Source organism: Lactuca saligna, chromosome 2 (genome assembly GCF_052625555.1).
Source record: "Lactuca saligna cultivar CGN05327 chromosome 2, ASM5262555v1, whole genome shotgun sequence".
Classification (NCBI taxonomy): Eukaryota; Viridiplantae; Streptophyta; class Magnoliopsida; order Asterales; family Asteraceae; genus Lactuca; species Lactuca saligna.
In genome coordinates this window covers 63,564,664-63,590,088 of record NC_136418.1, presented here as the reverse complement: position 1 = coordinate 63,590,088, position 25,425 = coordinate 63,564,664, and the positions used below count along the sequence as shown (strand labels likewise).

General features: G+C 32.8%; 2 protein-coding genes across 2 annotated transcripts; both read right to left on the bottom strand.

Moving 5' to 3' along the window:
* Nucleotides 1-12,910: 12,910 nt before the first annotated feature.
* On the bottom strand, nt 12,911-14,652 carry LOC145029780 (uncharacterized). Its single transcript, XM_078978244.1, has 2 exons — nt 13,457-14,652; nt 12,911-13,379 (listed from the first exon to the last, which is right to left on the bottom strand). The coding sequence occupies exons 1-2, from the start codon at nt 14,650-14,652 to the stop codon at nt 12,911-12,913; spliced, it is 1,665 nt and encodes a 554-aa protein (XP_078834370.1).
* A 7,013-nt stretch (nt 14,653-21,665) lies between these two features.
* On the bottom strand, nt 21,666-24,294 carry LOC145031040 (Pentatricopeptide repeat (PPR) superfamily protein). The gene is made up of 3 exons (XM_078979492.1): nt 24,075-24,294; nt 22,931-23,289; nt 21,666-22,258 (listed from the first exon to the last, which is right to left on the bottom strand). Exons 2-3 carry the CDS (start codon nt 23,255-23,257, stop codon nt 21,857-21,859), a joined length of 729 nt encoding a protein of 242 aa, XP_078835618.1. The 5' UTR covers nt 23,258-23,289; nt 24,075-24,294; the 3' UTR covers nt 21,666-21,856.
* Between the last annotated feature and the right edge of the window lie 1,131 nt (nt 24,295-25,425).

Genomic DNA, 25,425 nt, shown 5'->3' with positions numbered 1-25,425 from the left:
TTATCTTTATATTATTTTTAGTAGGCCGGGACACGAAAACTCCGTCATAAATCCATAACTTCTTCATCCGACGTCCGTTTTCGTCAGAATTTTTACCGTTGCGCTACTATTCTTGAGACCTTCGATTCTCATTTAGTTTGTGTCGGCAAAAAGTCTCTCAATATCTATTTCGAGTTTTTAGCTGTCTACTGCTATATTCGTAACTTAGAAAAATCATAACTTCCTCATACGAAGTCAGATTTGGATGTTCTTTTTATGTACATTTACGGTTTAATGTTATCTACAACTTTCATTTAGATACTTAAGGCTAAAAACTATTGTATTAAAACTTCGTGTTTTTCATTTAATCGGTGTTGCCGGTTTTGCCGAGAATCTTCGGTTGGTCATAACTTCTTCGTTATAACTCGGATTTTAGGTTTCTTTATATGTACGAAAACCTTGATACGATTCCTACTACTTTTTTTACCCAAATAAGATTTTAGGAAAGTTAAATTTTGATCTAAATTTGACTTGTGATCCATCATACTGTCTCGAAATATCGGGTTGTCACATCATCCCCCCGTTAGAGGGAATTTCGTCCCGAAATTAGAGTTTAAATCGAACAGTAAACATGCTACGGATAGAAGTTTTATTTTCTTCTCGTGTTCTTAAGTGAACTCGGTCCCTCGCTTGGCATTCCAGCGAACCTTTCACTATCGGGACACAACTTTGCTTCTTTCGTTTGACTTCACCGGCATGACAACTCTTCATGGTCGAACGTATGTTGAATGTTTTTCTGGACTGTGAGAATAGTACATCTTGTAACCTAAAAGTAGTGCCTCCAGATTTTCCAAGCAATTACCGCTGCCCTTGACTCAAGATTATGTGTTGTATAGTTAACTTCCTGCGTCTTAAGCTGTCTTGAGGTATAGGTAGTGACCTTTCCTTTTGTATAAGAACAAATCCAATCCATACTGATTATGAAGTCAGAACCTTGTGGTTGATTAGATGTTGTGAAGATCTAAAATAAAGTATGATTACTCATGAATTTAGGAAAAAGGATAGGTATTTTTGTTCTATCTGTCTTTCTTGTCCCAATCGACAGACAGGGCATGTGTTGGGCTTCTAAGTTTATTCGCATGGCAGCACGATCACTCGTAGTCCTGGGCAGTCTCCGTCCTGAAGTTCATAGTAGAACCCATACCAGGTTCATCAATCACAGTCTCGGGTATACGAGTCCTATATAAATAAGATTGAAACTGTGGGTCTTTAGATTGAACTTGACGTACTGCACGAGTGGTACTTCGGGGTGATTTGCTGAGTTTTTCTTCGGAAAGGATGAGAAACATGAGGTGCTCTATGTACAAGTACTTTGTTGTTATGGAATGACGGTTTTGCTAGAAAGACTATTTCGGAGGAAGAGATGTACGTATGAAGCTGTTTTTGTGAGGATAAAATTGAATCAAGTTGTATGATAATGTCGGAATCATAAGGAAACTTAAAGACATTAGATTTGAACATAAGATGTTTACAGACAAAACACAACCGTGCAACCATCAACAGAGTTACGGTACTTTAGACTTCTACAAGACTATTGCTGCGAATAAGGTATGCTTCGAAAGGCAAGTATACACAGCACAAGCATCCCTATACCGACGGGATCCCACAAAAGATAAGACTCTGGTTGCACTAGTTTTGGATGGTTTATAAGTCTGTTATAACGACACGGCTAAGTTACATTAACGAGGGTTCCGAAGTAGGCTCTCCTGAAGCTGTGATCCTGAGAATCTTCCCATCTGTGCCAGAGTTCTTTACTATAGGGCAATCCTTCTTGAAGTGCCCTATTTCACCGCATTGGTGGCATGACTGGCTAGTACTTGCATTGATGACGGGATTGCGGTGCTTAGCCAGTGTTATGTGGACACGAGTCCCTTCCTCATTACTCCACCTTGGAAAGTGCTTCCTAAAGCGTTCTGCTGAAGTTGCCACTGGTGGCTGTGGCATGGAAAGTCTTTGGGCTCTCTTGCGCTCCCTTAGGGCTTTACGATAGCATCTCTTCCTTTCGGTCTTTAGGCTTCGCAATTCCATGACTGTTGCCATTTGTTGGTTTCCCGATTTGGTACTACCATCGGAACTCACGGTTCCTTTTTCAGCCTTGATTGTGTTGCCTGAGTTGATGTGCGTAAGGAAAGTTGTCATAGCAGTTGCTACTGCAGCTAGTAATGTAGCGGCGTCGATATGGAGGATAGGGGTTTCGGTGCTCGGCTGATCATTTCTGGATGACGACATGATTCTGTTTCACGGAGAGAAAATAAATTTGTGAGTGATTCTGGTTGACCCTAGGTGTACTTCGATTGTTCAAGGGAAGAGTAAAATTATGTTCTTGAAAGTTTGACCTACATCCCTACGATGCAGTCCTAGTACAGATTGGAAGTATGTTTGCGGGACTTTGACCTACATCCCTATGATGCAATCCTAATACCGAGTGGAAGTGTGTTTATGAAGGGTTGACCTACATCCCTAGGATGTAGTCCTAGAATGAGTGGAAGTTAGTTTATAGAATGGTCTCAAGATGATTGTCGTTCAAGCCGAGGTATCGTTGGTTGGTGAATAACATGATCCAACCACTAAAAGAGACTTGGAAATGTCTTCGGAGTTAAATTACTATGGTCAAATGACTTGACTAAAGCATGATTCAGATAGATTCCAATGAATGTATGATAAGAGTACTTGAATAAAGAATGACACAGAAGTTAGCCGACTGTCAATACCTTTGATATTTATGATGTAAAAGTTTGGGAAAATGACCTTGTAAAAGGCCTTACGTCATATCCATAGGAGATAGTTCTTGACATCATAAAGACCTAACCAAAAGTACTTACAGTACAAGGTAGTCACAAAGAAAGTACTACACAGAACATAGACAGGAACATGGTTTGTTAAAACAAAGAAGGAAGTAAGGTATCTCTTACTGGCGACAGTCACCCCTATGGTGAACCCTTAGTTCAGTTAGTTGACGATCCATATCAAGCAGGTATCTCTCGTACACTCTCTGGCGTACTTGGAGCTCTATGACTTTGGCTCGATTTTTCAGCTAGTGCTTGCAGTAGGGTCTCATGGTTTCTCTCTGATCTATCGTGAGCATCTTCTAGATGAATGGTGTGGAGGGTATGCATTCTCGCATTGGTATTAACATCTTAGAAATGTTGGAGAGCCGTCATGCCCTGAATTTCGTTTCGGTCAACTCTACGGATTAGGATTAGTAGAACTCTGTCTGCTGAGCTCCCATCGTTTACGTTGTAGAAGTTTCGGTCTCCATTAAACGATATAGGTTGATCTTGCTCTTGGCTCCATGTTTCCAAGCATTCTACCCAAGGAGGCGTCGGGCCATGAAAAGCGGGACGAGGGTTAGGATTTAGAAATGGGGCTATCGGGGGTAGGTTCTCAACCTCGGGTTCGGAGTTATCAACATCCGAAAGGTTTTCAGCATGGTGATCATTCAAAGGGATAGGACGATCATTCTCTGGTTCTTCTCCAAACCAACCAACTATGACTTCGTTCGGAAGATACTAGTTGCCGTGGGGATGGAGTCCAGCTATGTTTTCTATGCGAGAATTTAAGGGTAAGAAAATAATTATTAGACGAACAATCTAGATAATTATTTAGAAAACCTTCATTAGTTACATCGCTATTTGTGAAGTGCATACCAGCTATGTGTAATCAAAATAGGATAGACCTTCGAATAAGTGACCTTAACTCCGTATTCACACAGAATAGGGGTGAAGTAAAATTTTCACAGATTCTAAGTCTATAACATCCTAATTACATATAGCCTTAGTGTATCCACTTAGCAACTATCAACTTAGTGATGAAGATCCCGTTTTAGTTCTCAAGTATAAAGAACTTATAGTAACACCAAATACTCCTATAGTATTTTAATTTTAATGTTATGTTCTATTGTTCTCATTGTGGTAAGGTTGGTAAGATTTTAGCATTGTTGCAACCACCCAATTAAACTTAGGCACAAGCTAGTCAACCCTCAGATAATATAGGTGATCAGGCTATATCTTCCCAGTTTTGACCATATGTGTCTAAGTCCACTTGTGTTGCCCAACAATCGTAATTCTTTTGTACTGTCCTAGTGACACTGATTTGAGTATGAATTGCACGCACGTATACTTACTTAAATATTTTATTATTTAAAGTATAAACTCTAAATCAGAGTATTTTTAATCCAACTGTATTTATAGTTAGTATATCTTTTATGGGTTGATATACTCAATTCACTATAAACAATGCTCTGATACTAATCTGTCACACCCCAAAACCGAGAACAGCGGAAACGTTCTGGGGCAGAGGACGTCATATTCAGTATCATAACAGTTCATAGAAAGGAAAGTACACACCACCATCATAACGACGTGAGACCCAAAATTCACCCTATAAATAGGAATCATGGGCAGCCGACTTTGGTTGTTCATTTCTATCATTTCTCCTACTTCTACACCCTATTAAGCCCCTCTAAACTACCCCGAAGCCCCGGTAACACCTCCAACACACGATGCAAGTCCCGAAGTCCCGAGTTTTCCGAGAAATTGACTTCTTTCCAATCGAAGGTCTGCTCGACTTTCGTCTCACCTTCTTCAATCTATCAAGTGAATTCATACCCCTTCAAACACACTTTAAATACATTTTAAATGCTTTTATACTCTTTTAGGGGGGAATACAAGTAAACATACGGTTATTATCGTGTATTTTATAAAGTTTCACTTCATTTGTTTTATCGAATAAATCACTTGGAATTCATTACTACTATGGAAAACTCTTGTCATACTTTACGTGCATTAGACTTATACAAAGTATATAGTGATTTCATAGTACCTTTCGTTGCTAAGTTATTTTATACATTCTAAAAACTTATGATTTATGCTTTGTCAAACATTGTGAAAAAGGATAAACTTTGCATACAAAACTATCACTTTAATACAGACTTAGTTGAGAATCCATGAGACGTGTATATCTTCAAACACTACTTTCTTATTAGAAAGTAATGCTGCAAGTCCTGTCTATAACCAGAGTCTCCCGTTAGGAGAACGTGTCAAATGTGTATAGATCTATACAGGAAGTCATGATCCCGCGCCCTGACTGTTAGCTACAGTCCGTCCTTTGGGGTGACAGTTGTCATAATGCTACAACCCCTGAAGAACGTCGGTAAAGTCATATTATGTTTAGTATGGTTATAAAACTCACCGGATATATAAATATTATGGTATTATGCTTTTATGAACGAGTAGCTATTAAAAAACTATTGTTCATCTATCAAGTGCGATCTTCGTATAGCTTTATTATATAAAGCTATGCCACACCTTTTAAGCACGTCGGTTGCTTACGATTTTCGGTCTTAGAGACTGCCAGTTATGTTAGGAAAATAAGGGTTTTTCCTGCATCTAAAACAAAAAACTAATAGGAAAATAAGGGATTTTCCTGGTGCAACTATTTACAACTTATAACACGAACATTCATATGCATTCCACACTTTTATAAGAAAATAAGGGTTTTTCTTGGAAAATACAACAAGTCATATCTCAACTATTAGGAAAATATGGGATTTTCTGGATCTAATACATTCATTTCCAACACAACGAATCATAACTCTTTTCAGTTGAAAATACCGAGTTTTCTGGAAAACATACACGAACTTTCGAATGGCATACATTTTCTCAAAACACTACTTATGAACTCACCAACTTAATTGTTGACACTTTTTCTTTGAAATAACTTGTATTCTCAGGGAACCGCTAAGTAGGTTTGGGAAATCAACTTTTGGGGATTCACGTGCTGACGTTAATTACTTCTTTTGATAGATGTTTATGTATTTATCTTTTGAACATGTAACGGATACAATTATGTAAACATTTTGAAAAACTTAATATATATGGTGATGTGTACTTTCCTTTCTATGAACTGTTATGATATTGAATATGACGTCCTCCGCCCCAGAACGTTTCCGCCGTTCTCGGTTTTGGGGTGTGACAGATTAGTATCAGAGCATTGTTTATAGTGAATTGAGTATATCATAAAACATTTAAAAGTGTGAATTATAGGGGTATGAACTCACTTGATAGATTGAAGAAGGTGAGACGAAAGTCGAGCAGAACTTCGATTGGAAAGAAGTCGATTTCTCGGAAAACTCGGGACTTTGGGACTTACATCGTGTGTTGGAGGTGTTACCGGGGCTTCGGGGTAGTTTAGAGGGGCTTAATAGGGTGTAGAAGTAGGAGAAATGATAGAAATGAACAACCAAAGCAGGCTGCCCACGATTCCTATTTATTGGGTGGATTTTGGGTCTCACGTTGTGAGTTTTTCATAATTCACGTCGTGAGTTTCATCCAAAATCGTCATGGCATGCGTCACATGTCAAGTGGCTCTGGAAAGGTCATTCAAGGGGTTCACGTCGTGAGTTCTGACACAGATTCGGGATTCGTGCCCGAACTTCAGAAATTCATAACTTTCGCATCCGAGCTCCGTTTTCGACGTTCTTTATATGCACGCGTAAGTGGGATTATGCTCTACAACTCTCGTTTAGACTCCGTTGGTTAATTTTGACTTTATTTTTACTATATTATTGATATATTATCTTTATATTATTTTTAGTAGGCCGGGACACGAAAACTCCGTCATAAATCCATAACTTCTTCATCCGACGTCCGTTTTCGTCAGACTTTTTACCGTTGCGCTACTATTCTTGAGACCTTCGATTCTCATTTAGTTTGTGTCGGCAAAAAGTCTCTCATTCTCTATTTCGAGTTTTTAGCTGTCTACTGCTATATTTGTAACTTAGAAAAATCATAACTTCCTCATACGAAGTCAGATTTGGATGTTCTTTTTATGTACATTTACGGTTTAATGTTATCTACAACTTTCATTTAGATACTTAAGGCTAAAAACTATTGTATTAAAACTTTGCATTTTTCGTTTAATCGGTATTGCCGGTTTTGCCGAGAATCTTCGGTTGGTCATAACTTCTTCGTTATAACTCGGATTTTAGGTTTCTTTATATGTACGAAAACCTTGATACGATTCCTACTACTTTTTTTTTACCCAAATAAGATTTTAGGAAAGTTAAATTTTGATCTAAATTTGACTTGTGATCCATCATACTGTCTCGAAATATCGGGTTGTCACAGTACAGCCCGAAATTCAAATATTAGATCGAACGGTTTTTAGCCAACACAAACTAAAAGAGAATCGAAGATCTCATTAAGATCAGCGTAACGAGAAAAAGATGGGTGAAAGCGGACGTCGGATGAAGAAGTTATGAGGATTTAACGGACCAACCCTGTCTCGGTCTGTTAAAAATATAAAATTTAAAATCGAGTCAAAATTAGCCGACGAAGTCTAAATGAAAGTTGTAGAGTATGTTCCCACCTTCGCGTGGATATAAAGAACGTCGAAAACGGAGCTCGTATGCGAAAGTTACGAATTTTTAAAGTTGAAGCATGAAATTGCGAAGTCTGTTGCAAATCCGATGACGTGGCTTAATCCAGACCGTCGCTTGCTGAACACGGAGTCGCTTCGGATGACGACACGTCGCCCTCGCTTACGCCCCGCGTCCGAAGTCTGTACGCGCCGCGTACCCCGCCTTACCTCTTCCGGTGTTGCGAGCCAGCTGGTGCGAAGCTGACACCCTTATCCGAGCATTACGCCCAGCGTAACCGAGGCTGCTGGCGCCTATAAAAAGGGTCCGAACTCCTCCGAATTTCACACACCAATTCTCATTCTCTCTCTAGTTTTTTTCTCTCTCTAAAGTTCCAAACCATCCCTAAAGTCTAGGTGAACCCCTAGCACCCTAAGGAAGCCTCGAGGCTCCCGGAGTCCCAAGAAAAAGGAGTCTTTCGGTTTCGAAACGCTGCTCCAAATAAAGTTCCGGTTTTCGATAAAATTCATTGTAAGTGTGCTACGCTTACGCAACTTTTAATATACCTTTCAAATAATTATAGGAATATTATTAGGTCCTTAAAATAATTATTTGGGCTATTATTATGAGTTATATTGAGTGTTATTAACGCTTATATAATAATAATAATAATAATAATATTCAGACTAATTAATTTGTCGAGGTTATCGTTAGACTAAACCCTAGTGGTATTGGTACTAGGTTTTATCAAAGGAAATTGTTTTGAGGGTATCGAAGCGCTGTCCGAGTGCTGAGTCACCACCTTTCAGGTGAGTGCATAGTTCCCTTTCATCTTACACATAGATATGAAGTATTTTATATAAATTACGTGCTATGTGTGCATATTATCTGAGTACTTGTTGTCTATGCTAAATGAACGATTTTATACATGTTTTAAATGATTTAAACTGTATATGTATTTTATATCTACGATAATGTTGGGGTAAACATGGGTAGATATAATAGATGGAATATGAGTTGAATGATGAGTTAAGAGGTGCTATAGACCACGAGGTGAGGGTGAGAGGTGGACGATGTGAGAAGCCTTTTTCCCAAATGATGGCCCCGTCATTCAGCAGAGTATGGATGACAACCACAGACTATTCTAGACAGTCAGTGGAACACTAGCAGGCTCGCAACCTGTAGGTGTTGTGAACGATGTGTTCACTCGGTGTACTCTAAACCCTAGTGATCATGCAGACTTGATGCCTAAACCTTGGTGTTCATGCAGACTTGATGCCTAAACCCTGGCGACTATGCAGACTTAGTGCCCGTTGTGCAAACCGTGGCAACGATGGACTTTGTGCCGATTCCTTAGGATGATCCTTAGGAATGAATGAACGAGGAATAGCTGATTCTTAGGGTAGATCCTTAAGATTAAAGAAGATAATGGGGATGAGTAATTGGGTTGATTGTTTGATTGTTTAAACATAATAATTATATTATTGTGGGTTGAAAGCCCTATGTACTCACCAGGTTTCCCAACTTGACCCACTCAGTTTATTTATATCACAGGTGTTGATACGAAGTCACTTTACACTGAGAGATTTAAAGAGATGTAGATCACTAGTGTAAATAAATGTAAGTTCTGTTTATGCTTATGTTTCAGTATTAACGATGACATCCCAAACGTTTTGAAATGAATAAAATATGTTTCTTTGAAAATCTTTTAATAACGTATTTATCATGTTTTTCTGGGAACAAATTCCGCAACATTTTTATTAAAAGAAGTACTCTGATTTTTATAAAGCATAAACAAAATCGGTCTTTTCTGGCCGTGAAAATGGGGATGTCACAATACACTTATAGCATATTAAAGAAAATATTGGATTTTCTAGAAGTATACAAATCATTTCACACGAAAACGTTACAAACCCTTTTCACACAAAAATACTTATGATCTCACCAACTTAACTGTTGACACTTTTTCAAAATCACTTGTATTCTCAGGAAACCAGTAGACATGTATTCAACCTTTCTTGAGAATCGGCGCCGACATTTCATGTTTTCTAGTTTTCAATATATATGTTTAACTTTGAACAAACAAAGTGTTGTAAACAATGTGAAACTTGAAGTCTCTATGTATGAATGTTTGTGTTGCTATGTTTCAATTATATTCAATTGTTATTATACGGTACATAAAGTCATTCCATCCGCTCCCAGACGTTTCCATCGTTCTAGTTTGGGGGTGTGACATGTGGTAATCCCTTTATAAGCGGATTCACTTTTATGGAGTTTGTTCATCTGTTTTATATCTATTTCCGTTTTGCACTATTGTATTAACAGAAGGCTTGATGTCAATATGCTTTGACTTAATAGAACTTATGTTATTAGAATATAACATTGTTGAATTATTATCACAACTTTAGTGGTCTTTCAATACCAATAATGTTTAGCCTCGTGACAAGTTTTCGCAACCTTATTCCATGCTACAAATTATGTTGTCATTATGGAAGAGGCTACCAAAGTCTATTCCATGAAGTGGTTCATCATGCTAAAATGTAAAAGTATCATGATATGGATCAGTAACCATTTTGGCATCTAATAAAAACATCTGAATTTCCTATAGTTGAGCATATAGCCTTCTATTATATATAGATATCTTAAAATCCATTTGGTTGCTTTCTTATGATCCAAACTTGAGTTGCATAGATATTTGCCCAAAACCAAAAAGATAAATTTACTCTCACTTAATTTTTGATACACAAAATCATGTACTGTATTTACCTCAAAATCAAAAGAGATAAAAAAAATTATGAAAAATGTGGTACCACGCATAGGATATCCAAAGTTGAGGTTGTTGAGTTTGTGTATTCTGAATAGGAGATTGAATAACATTGTCGATATCTGATTCACAATTTGCATACTATCGAAAGAAATAATAGGAATCAAGATTGATTCCTCCTTAAGGACAATGTTTTAACCTTGTTTATCCCCCAAACTCAACATCCTCAAAGAATGTTGCTCTATCCAAAACACAAGATCAATATCCAAGCAATTGAGAACTAATATAATGCCCTCATTCCATTCTTTAAAATTAATCTCATTAAGTACATAAATCATAAATGTGATCAATGTTAGCAGACATAATACCATAATTCACACATAAGCAAATATATTTTTATGTTCATTAATCCATAAACCGTAATCAGTAGATTCAATTTATGACATCATTACAAGGTATCAACACAACATTAATATTTAGTCTTTGGATAGTAATACTAACTTGCAAGAGATATCCTTGTTTTAGAGATAAACATTGACAATAAATCATGTCAATTAACAACTCTCTCTTTAGATTGACTTATTAATCACATGAAACCAAAAAATCGTCACATGTTTATCACCACATATATGTTTATTCAGCCAAATACCATTCTACCTTTGGGTCGGCTAATACCCGTATTAATAAACACATAAATTATAAATTTTGATAATAAGAATTGACAATATATTAAGTCAATTAATAAGCCTCTCTATGATCGACCTATTTATGACATATAACCTAAAATTTGTCGCATATTTATTATCAAACATGTGTTTATCCGGCCAAATATTAACCTATCTTTGGGTCGATTAATATCCATATTAATTAACACATAAACCATAAAATTTAACAATAAATAATGTCAATTAATAAGCCCCGATTTGAATTCACTTATTAGTGACATGTAACCTTAAAAATTATCGCATATTTATTATTATATATGTGTTCATTCTGTCAAATATCAACCTACCTTTGGATCGATTGATATCCGTATTAATAAACATATTAACCAAAATATAGATTTTTATAATTGAATTTATTGGCAACCTTAAAAAACAATTTAAATAGGCGACAAGGTCTCTATAAACAATAATTTAAATCAGTCTCCAAAACCACGAGACAAAATTTTAGATATTATCAAACTGTACACAAAATGTCAAGATATGTTGACGTAGGCCGATGTTATAAATTTTTTTTGACAATAAGATGTGTTTAAGAAATCCATGGAAAAATCCATATCAACAATGAATAATAAATTAAATATATGCACAAAAATGCATCTTAAAAACATGGATTAGTCTTATACCACAAACATTATCGCAAATTATATTAATTTGCATTAAAACACCTTATTGATTCTTAAAATTTTATTTTATGAACCTTTTGAAGAATAAATGGAAACAAAATTTGCTAATACCATAAAAAAAATGACTAATAGGTCATAATATATAATATGACTGTCAAAATTGTACCACGGAAAACCGATCAACATGCTACCAATCGAACCAAGAAAGTTGGTAGTCAATATATTTGTTACCCAACATGTTTGGTTGGTAGTACCGTACCAATTGAACAATCTCGGTACGATAATAGTACAAAAGTTTAAATATCATGGTTTACATAGGGGGATAATTATTATATATGGATTTCATTGGTTTACATAAGGGGATAATTAAAGATCAAGATGTTACTTTAGTTTAAATAAAGGACATGACCAAATATATACATGTACAGAGTTTTGTACCTGAAGGTTGTAATTTTAAAAAGTATTTACTTAATCATTGTTCAAAGTTATTTACCAAAACATAGTATATTGGGTTTTAGTAGTTAGATTCTAACCGTTTGCATTTAATAAAATATAATTTAGATTTTACATTAATTTTATAGTTTGTTTATAATAATAAAAAGACCACGTAACCATATTTTTTTTTTACCAATTCATTATATTCAAAATTATTCGATTGAATCACTATTAATTTATATGTTTTCTTGAACGGTTAAAAAAATTAAACTATATTAAATTATAAAGAATAAGAAGTAATTCATAATTGTTTTATTGTACATAGTTTATTTTTTTATAAACGTTTGGTTTTTTATTTTATAACCATTTTGAATAGAAACATAACAAAATACCAACAAATGTAACATGAACATCAAATGGTATAAATATAAATATAACTCGGATAAATCTTATATAATCAATCATTACTAATATAAAATGAGTTATTTTTAACATATATAACGAAAAAATCTAGAATAAATACTACTCAATCAAACACATTCACATATCCATAGGTCCTTTCCTAGGCTTAGAAGGACATGTTTTTTGATTATGACCACTTAGTCTACACAATCCACAAAGATTAGTTTTCTTTCCTTCTTTAATGTCCATTCCATTTCGTAGCCTTGTGGAGCGAGGACGACCTTTTTCCTTTCGTTTTAACTCTGAATTTGGAAGCATTCCTTGAATAGACATCTCAAGCCAATATGCTTCATGAGGGATTGGGGAAAAGTCAGATGCTCACGTAGCAGAATATTCAAAAATTGAGTAATATCGTTGAATATATTGACTAGTATTTAAAGAAAGATAGGCACATGCACTCAAGACATGAGAGCACGGATACTTATATATCCCCACTTACCACATGTGCAAGTTTTTTTCTCCAAATCAACTACTTGCATATTTTTTTCCTTTTTGAGTTACCACCTCAAATTCCTTTTTGTTCGTTGAAATATTTGAGGGTGTGTGCACTAGCTTTTGATATTGATGTCGCTTGTTTTACAATAACATGAGGAGTAAAAACATCTCCGTTAGCTTGAGCAGTAGGTCCCAAAGAACGCCTCACATCAAAATAGTGAACCAATCTATAAAATGTAAGTTTGACACATGGAGTGATTGGTAAAAAACGAGCACCTTTAAGTACACTATTAAAAATCTCTGACATATTTGTAGTGAGCAACCCATAGCGTTTTCCACCATCATGTGCAAGTGTCCATCTACAAAGTGAATGTCCCTTGAGCCATTGACGAGCTTGTGCATTTAGTTTTCCAATTTCAATCATGATAGAGTTGAACTTACAAACTTGATTTTGACTTCCAGCACGGTAAGCTAAAACTTTTAAATGTGAATTGCGAAACTTGTCATGAAAGTTATTGACAAAATGTCGCAAACAATACCTATACAAATCCTTTCAAATGTGAGAATTAAATTAAATGTACCATAAAAGTGGTTAACGAAATTAAATAATAAATACCTGTGAAAACTATGGGGCTCCAGCCATGGTGATCCTTGCTCATTAACTACCTTTAGGATTCCACTATGACGATCCGATATTAAACAAATGCCGCCACGTTCTTTCACCACATGTTTCTTGACATGATTAATAAACCAATACCAACTATTATATGATTCATTCTCAACAATAGCAAATTCAAGAGGAAAAATCTGATTGTTACCATCAACTCCCATTGCAATCATCATCTTTCCCTTATACTTACCATATAAATGTGTTGCATCAATGCTAACAACAGGTCGACAATGCGCAAATCCGTTGATAGAAGGAGCAAAAACCCAAAACACACGTCTGAACTCCACTTGATCCACACTACTCTCCCTTTGGTTCATATTACTATCTATGTGATCCACATTAATTAATCTAGCAGTGCACCATTCAACTATAGTCCCTGGATTGTAAAATTGAAGTGCAGCCATAAATTTTGGTAAAACAATATAAGATCCCTCATAGTTTCCAAATATATGTTCAATCTCCTTCTGTTTTCCTACCCAGACCTTCCTGTACGAAGGAGTATATCCTAATTTATCAATTATTTCAGCTCTCAAGGTAGGAATGCTAATAGATGGTTGTTCTTTAATAAGGTGTTCAGTTTCTTGAGCGATCAAGCTCGCATCCAGATTTGGATGATCTTGAGTAATCTTATACTGGGAACAAGTGTGTGGATCAATGTATTGTGTTATCTCAAAATATCCACTACGTTTACGTTTACATGCACGTAATTGCCATTTACAACCAGTTTTTGAACACAACTTACATCTTATCTTCCAAATTGTTGGACATGTTTCAACCACTTCATATTGTCGATGTTTCCTAATCGTGTAAAGCTTGATAGCTCTAATAAGTTCGTCTTTATTCTTAAAAGAATTTTCACCCAATTCTTCAGTTAAATGATTTTTACTCTCGGAGTGTGACACCGTCCAATTGTCAACATTAGCCACATCTATTCCTTCTAAACTAGTAAAATTAGAAGGTATCTCAGCTCCATCCGTGGTTAAATCTCCTCGGTTTTCAGTTTCATTTTCATCCCCACTTTCATATCCGTCATTGTCTGTGTCAAATCCACTATTCATTCCATTGTTCACAATAGCAAATTCATAAATTATATTGAAGTCCTCGTTGTGAATCATGTCTGACACAACATCAATAGGATTCATAGTAGGTAATAAAATAGTGTTCATTTCTTCTTCTATCAAATCCGATTCTTGTGTTCTGCAAGTAATGTAACAAAAAAAATGTGTAGGTGAAAGCAATAACAAATTATAATTATGAAATTAAGATGGAAAAAATAATAAAAATGTACTAAAATGGATTGCTTTTTTGTCTTTATGATGAATGCATACCGGGATAGAAACTAAAACAAATGGGAAAACTAAAACAAACTGAATATTTTTAATTCTCCTAGGCGTGTACTGTCATATTCTATATGTAAGCAACATGAAAATTTTCTGTAGGCAAGATTATAAACTTTTCCTCAATGACAGAAATAGCCCCAAACTTATATACAATGTCACATTCTTCACAAAAGTTCATCAACAAAACAATATAAGGTAAAATTTTGAAAATCGATGTGTAATATGAGTTTTAATACATGGGTATTATATCCATGTGATTTTTATTTCGATTGACGTCAACCTCTAAGTATAGATCAATGTTGCTTAGTTCTTGATGAAGACTAAGCACATCAAACATAATTTCAACGTCATTATCGTCCTTGATCGGAAGAGGAATATATTTCATTACCTTTCCAACAACCGATGGGTATCTACAAATTACTTTAATATGATATTGTTGCTTGTCAATCGATGTTGCAAAATAGATTTGGTTGACCAGATCATTGAAACAAAAACAAATTTTAAAATAATGTAACACATTAATTTATACATATCTACATTTACTACAAAGCCCATAAAATATAAAAAATAAAATTTTGAAAGAAATTCATGCCATCATGATAAAAAAAACAATGAAGTCAACAATCTTATTGATTCAATTGATGCTACGTATTGGATGAAAGGGAATAAAAAACAATAAATTTAAGAGTCCTAAAATTAATATATAAACAGCAAGTATATTGGTGAATGAGCCGATTAGTCTTTTTATCCGGTCAAAATCAACATATAAAAATTTCACTCAAACATAAACAAAAAGGTCAATGTGAATAAAACTTTACCGTAGAAAAAATTGAAAAAAGACGATGGTAATTAATGTTTTCAACGACCGGCGGCACATGAAAGATGAACGATGAGGCAAATAAAGCATTGGGATGTTGGAGATGTTTCCTAGGCTAATAGGGTTCTTTTTTTTTTTTTTTTAAATAAAACTACAATTATTTTGTAAATAAGTTTTAAACTACCCTTTTGTTGTAAATACTTTTGAAAACTACTATGTTTTTGTAAAAAACTCTACATGTACATAGTCCCAAAAATGGAATAAATATACATTTGATTACTGCCTAAAAAAACGCATAGGCGCTTTTGATTTCTTTCTGGACAAACTGATGTTAAAAAAATCAATATCAATATAAATTATATATATGTAGCTTAGGGATGGCAAAAAAAACCCGAACCCGACGGGGAAACCCGAAACCCGATCATTTCGGGTCAGGTAACGGGTCGTTATCGGGTTTTTTATCGGGTTCGGGGCAGAGAGTGGGTTATCCTCGCCCCGACCCGCCCCGACCCGCCCCGACCCGATTATATATATATATATATATATATATATATATAATATGTTCAAAAAAATTTGCTGTTAATTGTACACGTTCAAATATAAAATACTTATCATGGACAATTTTTTTAGTTATTAACAATCTGGTGTTAATGATAATTTTTATGTGTTTTGACGTATTAAACAAAACTTAAATCAAATAATTTTTTATATAACGTCAAGTTTATTTTATTAAAGTGATGCATCATGTTTTTAATTTAAAAGAGTTGCTAGAACATCTATATTTTATAAGACATTGGGGTAACCTAAAAGAGAATAAAGATTTCGTTATCAGTTGTTGTAAACCCGATAAGATACCCGAAACCCGACGGGGAAACCCGAAACCCAATGGGGCGCCCCGATAAGATACCCGAAAGTTATCGGGGCGGGTTTGGGAATCAATGCCCCGCCCCGAACCCGCCCCATTGTCATTCCTAATGTAGCTTGAACTAGTCAATAATTAAATTGGGTCAGAAAGCACAAGACCAAATACATGTATCAAAATTTGAAAATCAAAACATATGCATTCTTTATCAAATTGGATCGAACAAATAAAATGTAAATAACCAATCTAATAAATTTATAATATGATTTGTGAATCAAATCTTAGAATTGGTTAACATAAGCAAGTAAATATATTTTAAATATAAATGTAATTTAAACATATATTTAACCAAAGCTGCCATAGTCTAAAGAAAAGACAATACTTGTTAAAAATGGTGGTCAACAATCTAAATCAAAAGCTTGTAATGTCATTGTCAAAACAATTACTTCATAGGTATTAACTAGTCCTTTGTTAAAATGAGAAATAAATTTGGAATGGTAGTTCTTGCTTATGTTTGTGATTTCCAATGCATACTTAAAAAAAAGCTAGAAGTTTATACATAATACATACAAACACAAATCACAATGTCATATCATTGGGTCAAGCAAGAAAAAACCCACAAGAACAAGAACAATTTGATTCAAAGATCAACAAAACATAAACCAAATCAAAATTTTTTTATAAAGGATTCGAGTAAGCTCTGATATCAATTGTTGGTTATTTTGATAACCAAAACATAAACGTGAAAGCATAAACTTTAGATCTCGATTCTCAAACCTATCAAAAGAAAACTTTAAACATGAAAAACGATTACATACCTGATTTCATTAGAATCTTCAGATCTTAAGAATTAGGGTTGGATTTTCCAGTTGATCTCAAGAGCTCTCTTTAAAATCCCTGAGAAAACCCTAAATGAATTTTCATGTGTATTTCGTATATTGATTTGCTCATAATCACATGTATATATAGATGAATATAAATCCTAATGTGAGAGATGAAAGGGATCTTGAGAATCTTGAATCAAACCGAGAACTCAACCCACAAGGTAAGTAATTATTCTATAAATCGATCCATCAACAATTTATATTTTTACCATAATAACTGGATTTAATGATAACATATTATACTATACTATATTATATATATATATATATATATATATATATATATATATATATATATATATATATATATATATATATATATATATATATATATATATATATATATATAATGTGGTCCACTAAATATCTAACAATTTTAAGTTATAAGAAAGTATTAAATGCTTAAATAATTCAAACCATATAAACTATATTCAAATAGCACAGTTTATATATCACTATATAATTAAATAAACTAAAAATACATAGCATTTAAATGATATTAATAAATAATTAAAAAATACATAATATTTATACTTGAAAACCTCTAGGCTTGATCCTGAACCGAAAGCGAATTCCTTTTTCACTCAACCTTTACAAATTATTGAAAAAAAATTAACGTCAAACCAATATAAAAGATAAAATGGTATTTTTATAATTTATAAACATTAAAGTTAGTGTAAAAATATATTGTATTGAATAAGGATGAGCATGGATCGGTGTTTGGCTAAAACCGAATAAAAAAGTAGAATGTCGGCCGTTCTAGTTTTTAAACCCATACAGGTTTGGTTTTTGTATGGGTCGTTTTTTCGGTTTTCTAATATAGGTATATGGGTTTTCGGTTTTAAAACCGTGGGTTTCTTAGCTCATGCTTTTTCCAGATTTTGGGTTCAAAACCTATTGAAAGTATATTGCTATAAATAGCATTGTATCTATTTTAAATATACTGAAATAAAAAGTACCAATTCTAGTATAATACAAGCATAAAAATGTTCAAAATATCAAAGTTTTACTGTTAGGTCTTAAAGTCAAATGCATATTAGATAATAGATATTGAGTCATTGACAATCAATTACAGATTGTTGGTTACGCAAAATATTTTAATTTTTATTAAATATATCTAAAATTTAATATGTGTGATAAATATTAATAGTATTTAAATCACTATATATATAAGTTATGAATTTTTATATTTTTAGTTTTTTTGATATCACTGGAAAGAGGATAAAAAGTTATATTTTTATATTTTTAGTTTTTTTTTGATAAAAAATAAGCTTTAAAAGTTGAAAAAAAATATAAGTTTTTTTGGTTCCATCATTTAAAATGTTACTTGTTGAACCTATATATATATATATATATATATATATATATATATATATATATATATATATATATATATATATATATATATATATATATATATATATATATATTCAAATGTTTCTATTATATATTGTATGTAAGATTAATTCTAAAGATTTAATTAATACTCATTATATCTTCAACATGTAATATGCATTAATTACTTTATGAAAATAACAAAAATGATTGGTCTATAATCAATCTTATATATATATATATATATATATATATATATATATATATATATATATATATATATATATATATATATATATGAGTTTAGGTCATTTCTGATCACTTAAATTTTGGTTTTGTGTTCATTTGGTCACTTAACTTTTTTTAAGTTTAAAAAAATCATCAAATTTTTGACTTTGTGCTCATTTAGTCACTTAACTTTTGTTTTGGTCACTTAACTTTTAGATTTATGCTCATTTAGTCGCCTAACTTTTAAAATTGTGTTCATTTAGTCACTAAATTTTTGAAAAAATCTAAAAGTTTAGTGACTAAATAAGCACAAACTTAAAAATTAGGTGACTAAATGTGACCAAGCTAAAAGTTAATTGACTAATTGAGCACAAAGTCAAATATTTAATGACCTTTTAAAACTTAAAAATAGTTATTTGACCAAATGAACACGAAACCAAAAGTTAAATGACCTAAACCATATATATATATATATATATATATATATATATATATATAAGAGATTATTTGAAACGAACATAATTTTGTAAGACCGTGATACTAAAGTTTTTAGTGAAATATTCTAATATTCTATAGTTCGTAAAAATAGAATATGCAATATATCCTAACATTATATGTTTTAGAATATTTTATTGTAAAATATGTTAAAATTATTGGCTTAGATTATTAGAATATTACACATATTTAATTTTTATAAACACTAGAATATTAAAATATTTCACTTGAAAAAAATATCTTACGGTCTCACAAAATTAGGTGATCTTACATGAATTTAACTATATATATATATATATATATATATATATATATATATATATATATATATATATATATATATATATATATATATATATATATATATATATATATATATATATATAGGTCGGTTTGGTTTCTATGGATGGTTTTATATGTTAAAACCGAATAAAACCTCTTAAATCCGTATTTGAAAAATTCAAACCCAAACCGTCAATTATTGATTTGGTTTCAGTTTTTTGATTTTGGTTCAGTTTTTACTCATTAATACTATGGAAGAGGTTCACTATTATATTTGATGTGATGACTGATGAATGAGTTTTCATGTAGGATTGGAATAGGTTTTCATAAATTTTTAGTTTTCTATTATATTTTATATTTGCTTTAGGAAATAAAAAGAATTTGTCAAATTGGCAAAAATGATTAAAAACTATGCTCATGTTGATTATGCATAAACACTATGTTTAATAGACTACGAAAAACTAAAACAATTGATACTAAAAAAATAGTTGCTAACTAATAAAATAGTGGATAAAAATAACATTTAGCTACATTGAAATATGTAAAATGATACATATAAATTGAGCTTTTTTATAATTAATAAAAAATATTTGAAATTTGTTTACAAAGATAATAAACGATAGGTTATAACTTACAAGGTGCTTTTTATTTGCCAATAACCCAAAAATATTTGAAAAAATAATAATTTATAAACTTGTACCGTGTCAAACATACCCAAAATATTTACATATTTTTAGTTTGAAATTTTATTTCAGACAACCAACTTAAATATTCAAAAAGAAAAAGGATATAATCCATTTCAAAGTTCATAGATTTCGGCGTAAGATTTGGAATTTAAGATTTTATTAGTTGGTTTCTTTTGTGCCAAATTTAACATAGAGGATTCAATTTCGTTAAATGTCTTTAAATTTCATTTTGATGGACTTCCGGAATGGTGAAATCGATTAAGGGTCTAATTATTGATGCAACTCACGCGATATAAATCCGACACGGAAATAAACCAGATTGAATTGAGATTTCTGGTCCGTCAACATACCAAACTGCAAACTAGCCAAATAAACTCGAAACGGTTCACCATTTGGTGAAGGCTGCATAACCTAAAATTTTAGAAAATTTGAACCCAAAGCATGTCTTGGGAGCTCTTGATCAAATTACACATCACTATTACATAAATAATATTTGGGTTCACGGGTCAACTTGTTAACCTAAATCTGACCTACGAACTCACAAACTCAAATATATAAACAAGTTAGATGGATCGTGTCCGGGTTAACATATCTAATTTGTCAAACCGCGACACGAATAATTATATAGGTCATGTATGAGTTAATGCATTTTGATCTGTCAACTCGAACCCGACACTTTTACCACCCCTATAATCAATCAATCCGTTCTTCATTAAATAACATTTTTCTAAATATTGAAAAGTTGCATAACATAGTAACAATATAAAAGTAGTATTTAAATATAAATAATTTTGTTTTTAAAAAGTATTTAATTTTTATAATCAAATTACGTTCTATTTCCTACCATCCTTAAGGATGCTAGAGCATAATTCTTCTTAGATTTCAATTTTTTGTTCAGTCAGATGGAATGGAAATGGATTAATATTACAAACAAATACAATGTTGTGTATAATTGTAATCCAAATCTTTACACTATTTAACTATTGTTATTAACGAAAAATTGCAAACATAACAAAATGGGAATATAAAAATAAAATACCCATTTTAGCTATTTTAAGAAAATAGAATGTTAATCACAATTTTTTTAAGAGATTTAAGCCATCAAAAAATACCTATACAAAAAAAAAAAAAAATTGCAATTTTTCATTACATTCCATGATGAAAAAAAAAAAAAAAAAAAAAAAACTAAGTTATCAAAATTAACAAAATGGAAAGAATAACATTCATTAAAAAATGGTCCATTCCATTCTATCAAACAAAACAAAAAACTATTTTTACATTCCAATGGAATCAAAATCAACCATTCCATTCCTTACCGGATTCCATCATACGACACACTACCTAACACTTCTCAAATTCATCAATAAACTTTCATTATAATTATTTTTATCAAAATCAAGAAACCACATTACCTATTTTAGTTGGAATCAGAACACTCTTCAAACAAACCTTCGGGTGGATCATAAATAATCATACCCGGAAAAAGTTCCAAAAAATCATCCTTCACCTTTTCTCTCAATTCCGGATACGGTAAAAGCCCTTTCAAGATCACGCGATAAGGCAATGACAACGGAGGGTCCGCAGCTTTTCTCATTTCCTCATATATAAACATTGCCTCTAATGGCAATCTACTATCTAAAAAAGCCCTAATAATATCCCCAAATGTATGTTGATCAATGTGTACCTCTTCTTTCTTTAAATCTCCCCATACTTTTTTCACTTCTTCCACTTTTTTATTTCTTGCTAGCATCATAAGCATGTCACGATAAAAAAACATATCTGGTCTATACCATATCTCTTTTCGCACCACTTCGTATAACTACGTAATGAAAACCATCAAAATCCAACCAAATTAGGTTTCTAATGCTATTCTATTCTTTGCACAAAATGAGAGATCCCACCTTTTTGAGTAATGTTAATGGGACAAAAGCAATTTTGTCCCACCCAAAAAGGTAGGATTGGAACCGATGTGAATGGGACAAAATTGCTTTTGTCCAATTCACATCAGTTCCAATCCTACTTTTTTGCCAATTTTGTCCCATTCACATTAGTTACAATCCTACCTTTTTGGGTGGGACAAAATTGCTTTTTGGGTGGGACAAAAATAATGTAACTTTTTGGATAGGACAAAAGTACATTTTTTAATGGGAAAAAAATTTCTTTTGTCCCATTGACATTAGTCCCAATCCTATCTCTTTGGGTGGGACATATTTTTTGTCCCGTTGACATCAATCCCAATCCTACCTTTTTGGGTGGGACAAAAAAAATTGTCTCATTGACATTGGTATAAGTTCATCTTTTTCGGGTAGGAATTATTTTTTGTCCCATTAATATTAATCTAATGCATGTCAAATGTATACAACTTATATGTTGTCATGTCAAATGTAACAAAAGAAGCCCTACCAGATGTGCGAAAGGGTATGATCGGAAATACAACAATGCAATACAAGAACAAAAGGAAGGTAATATAGAGAAGTGAAGGAAAACAAACCTTCATGGAGAGAAAAACAAGGTCTTGTCTTTGGAATTCAAAAAGAACAGAAACAAGATCAGATTTGAGAAGGCGAGAGACATGGGACTTGATAAAGTGGTCAAGTCTGAGAGGACTTGATTGAAGTCTCTTGAGTTCTTTTGCAATGATCAAACCTTCTTTCCCCAATTCCTTCTTTCGTCTCCATATTGATAAACTAGGGCTTGATGAGGATGAAGAGGTTGAGATTGAGATTGTATTTTGGTGATTGAAATAAATGGGAGTTGATATGGTGTTGAGATTTGAGAGCAAAGTTCTTCGTAGAATGGTTCGAGTGTAATTGAGCATATTGAATCTCCAATTGTTACTTGGAATTGGATCTAAACAATTAATTAAAGAGATTGAATATAAATCAAGACAATTATATGAGGAAAAGGATTAAATTAGTTAGGGGTTAAATACAAGAAACTGAAAGAATAATGTTGTAATAGAAAGAAATGGAAGTGGAATACTATAATACACAGTATGTTGCTGTTTTTATGCATTTAGTCACTAATATTTATTCAACTAATGACAAAAAAAAGGAAACAACATGACTAAACAAAAAAGACTAGCTTCCTAATTATAAAGAAACGATGTAAAAGGATATATATCTCATGCATGTAGCAATTAGAATTAACACTTTGACTCAAAAGTCAATATAACTACTTGAAAGTTCAACCAATGTTCTTACTCAAATGTACACTATGTACTTAATTAATAATCTTGATGTTAAATACATAAAGAGAAAGTATAAAGGGTATCTTCCCCAATTTTCAAACTTTAAGCAAAAAAACCACCGATATGGAGATAGAGGGAGCGATAATTGACGTAATATCCAAAGCAAATCAAGTGAATGAACTCATGAAGAAGATGCTGCATTTTTTTATAGATACAATTCCAATTGTTTTAGTTCACAGAAATACTTTGAAAAGACAACCATATGAATTATAAATTCCTAATTAGAATAAACCAAATGTAATAAAAGTGAACAACCTTCAGCAGGGCAGGAGCTGAAAAAGAGGTTTCAGGGCATCGAGGTTATGCAAATAGCAATTGAATTGAGAAAACCTAATCCTAAACACAGAATCAGAAATCCTAATCACTAATCAGAGTTATGACATACCTGTTGCTGTTGGACGTTGGCTTGGCTGTTGAGCGTTCGAACTCCAAACTCGGAAGTCACAAATCAGAAAGTTGTTAAAGGCTAAGGGCACTGTTGAGACTTGACTACTTGAGAATGTCGAATTAGAGAGGAGAGGAATCACTAAAACCAAGCATCACAACCACACCGATAAAATTGATAGTTTGCGATGATTTCAGTAGATACTCTTGAGCTTCCAATTCTAGAAGATGAAGCCATTGATAAGTGATAACACACAAAAACCAGGCAAACTTTATTTGAAAGAGGACGCAGGTAAAAAGGCTAGCTGAAGAATTAGACCATTGGGTAGCAGCACATAGGTGGCGTGTGACGATGGCTGCGACCTGGACGCAGTCGCTTGGTGGTGGCGTGGGCTGTGGGGTAGAGATACGATCCAGATTCCAGTCCACTACTCTACCTGATCCTACCCACGATACAGACCCTAACGTGGTAGTCCAACGGCCCAAACGCAAGATTAATGTGCTGACATAATATGCATAGTCGGTCGGCTAAAAAAAACGCACGGGTTGGGTTGTAACTTATTTCAAACATGTGTATCTGATAAAAATTTAAAAAAATATCAAATTTTATATATATATTTTTTCTCTAAAAGATAAAATATAATATTAGTATACTTCAATATCTAATATCGAATGCATCAAGAGAATCATTTATTTTTTCGGTTAATAATTCTAAACAACTCCATTTTTGGTCACAACAAGAATTTTTATTTGCAAGTAATGTCTGAGGTCTTTTCAATCATTATGGAAATTCCATTGTCTCTGCGATTAATATCTTACTTAGAAAGGAAAGGGATAGTCAAATCCGATAATTTACAATCAATTCATTCAATATTTTCTGTTTTTTGGAGACTCTCAAACTAATCTGAATTCTCCATATTATGAAAACCTTTTGTTTTATCTAAATCCAAATCAAGTTTCTATCACAGAAAATCTCCAAATATCACTAAATACCGAAAAACAACCACGGGGCGATAAATAGGATTTTACGGAAGATATCGCTTTAATGTCAACACACTGTTTTGTTAGTGAGGATAAACGTGGAAAAACCAGAAAAAAAATCATCATTGTGGGAACAAATAAAGGGATTGTATAATGTCGTTCAGGATGAAATTCCAAAAAGGCTTAATAGCGGGAACGAAGATCAAATGAGAGGTCGTTTTAAACAACTTAGCGAAAATGACCAAAAGTGGGTTGATGTATATCGAGAAGCATGGTGTCGAAAAAGAAATGGAATGAATCAACAAGATATTGAAAATGAAGCTTATAAACTTTATGATGCAAGTAGCAGTAAGTTTAACGATATTATTGTT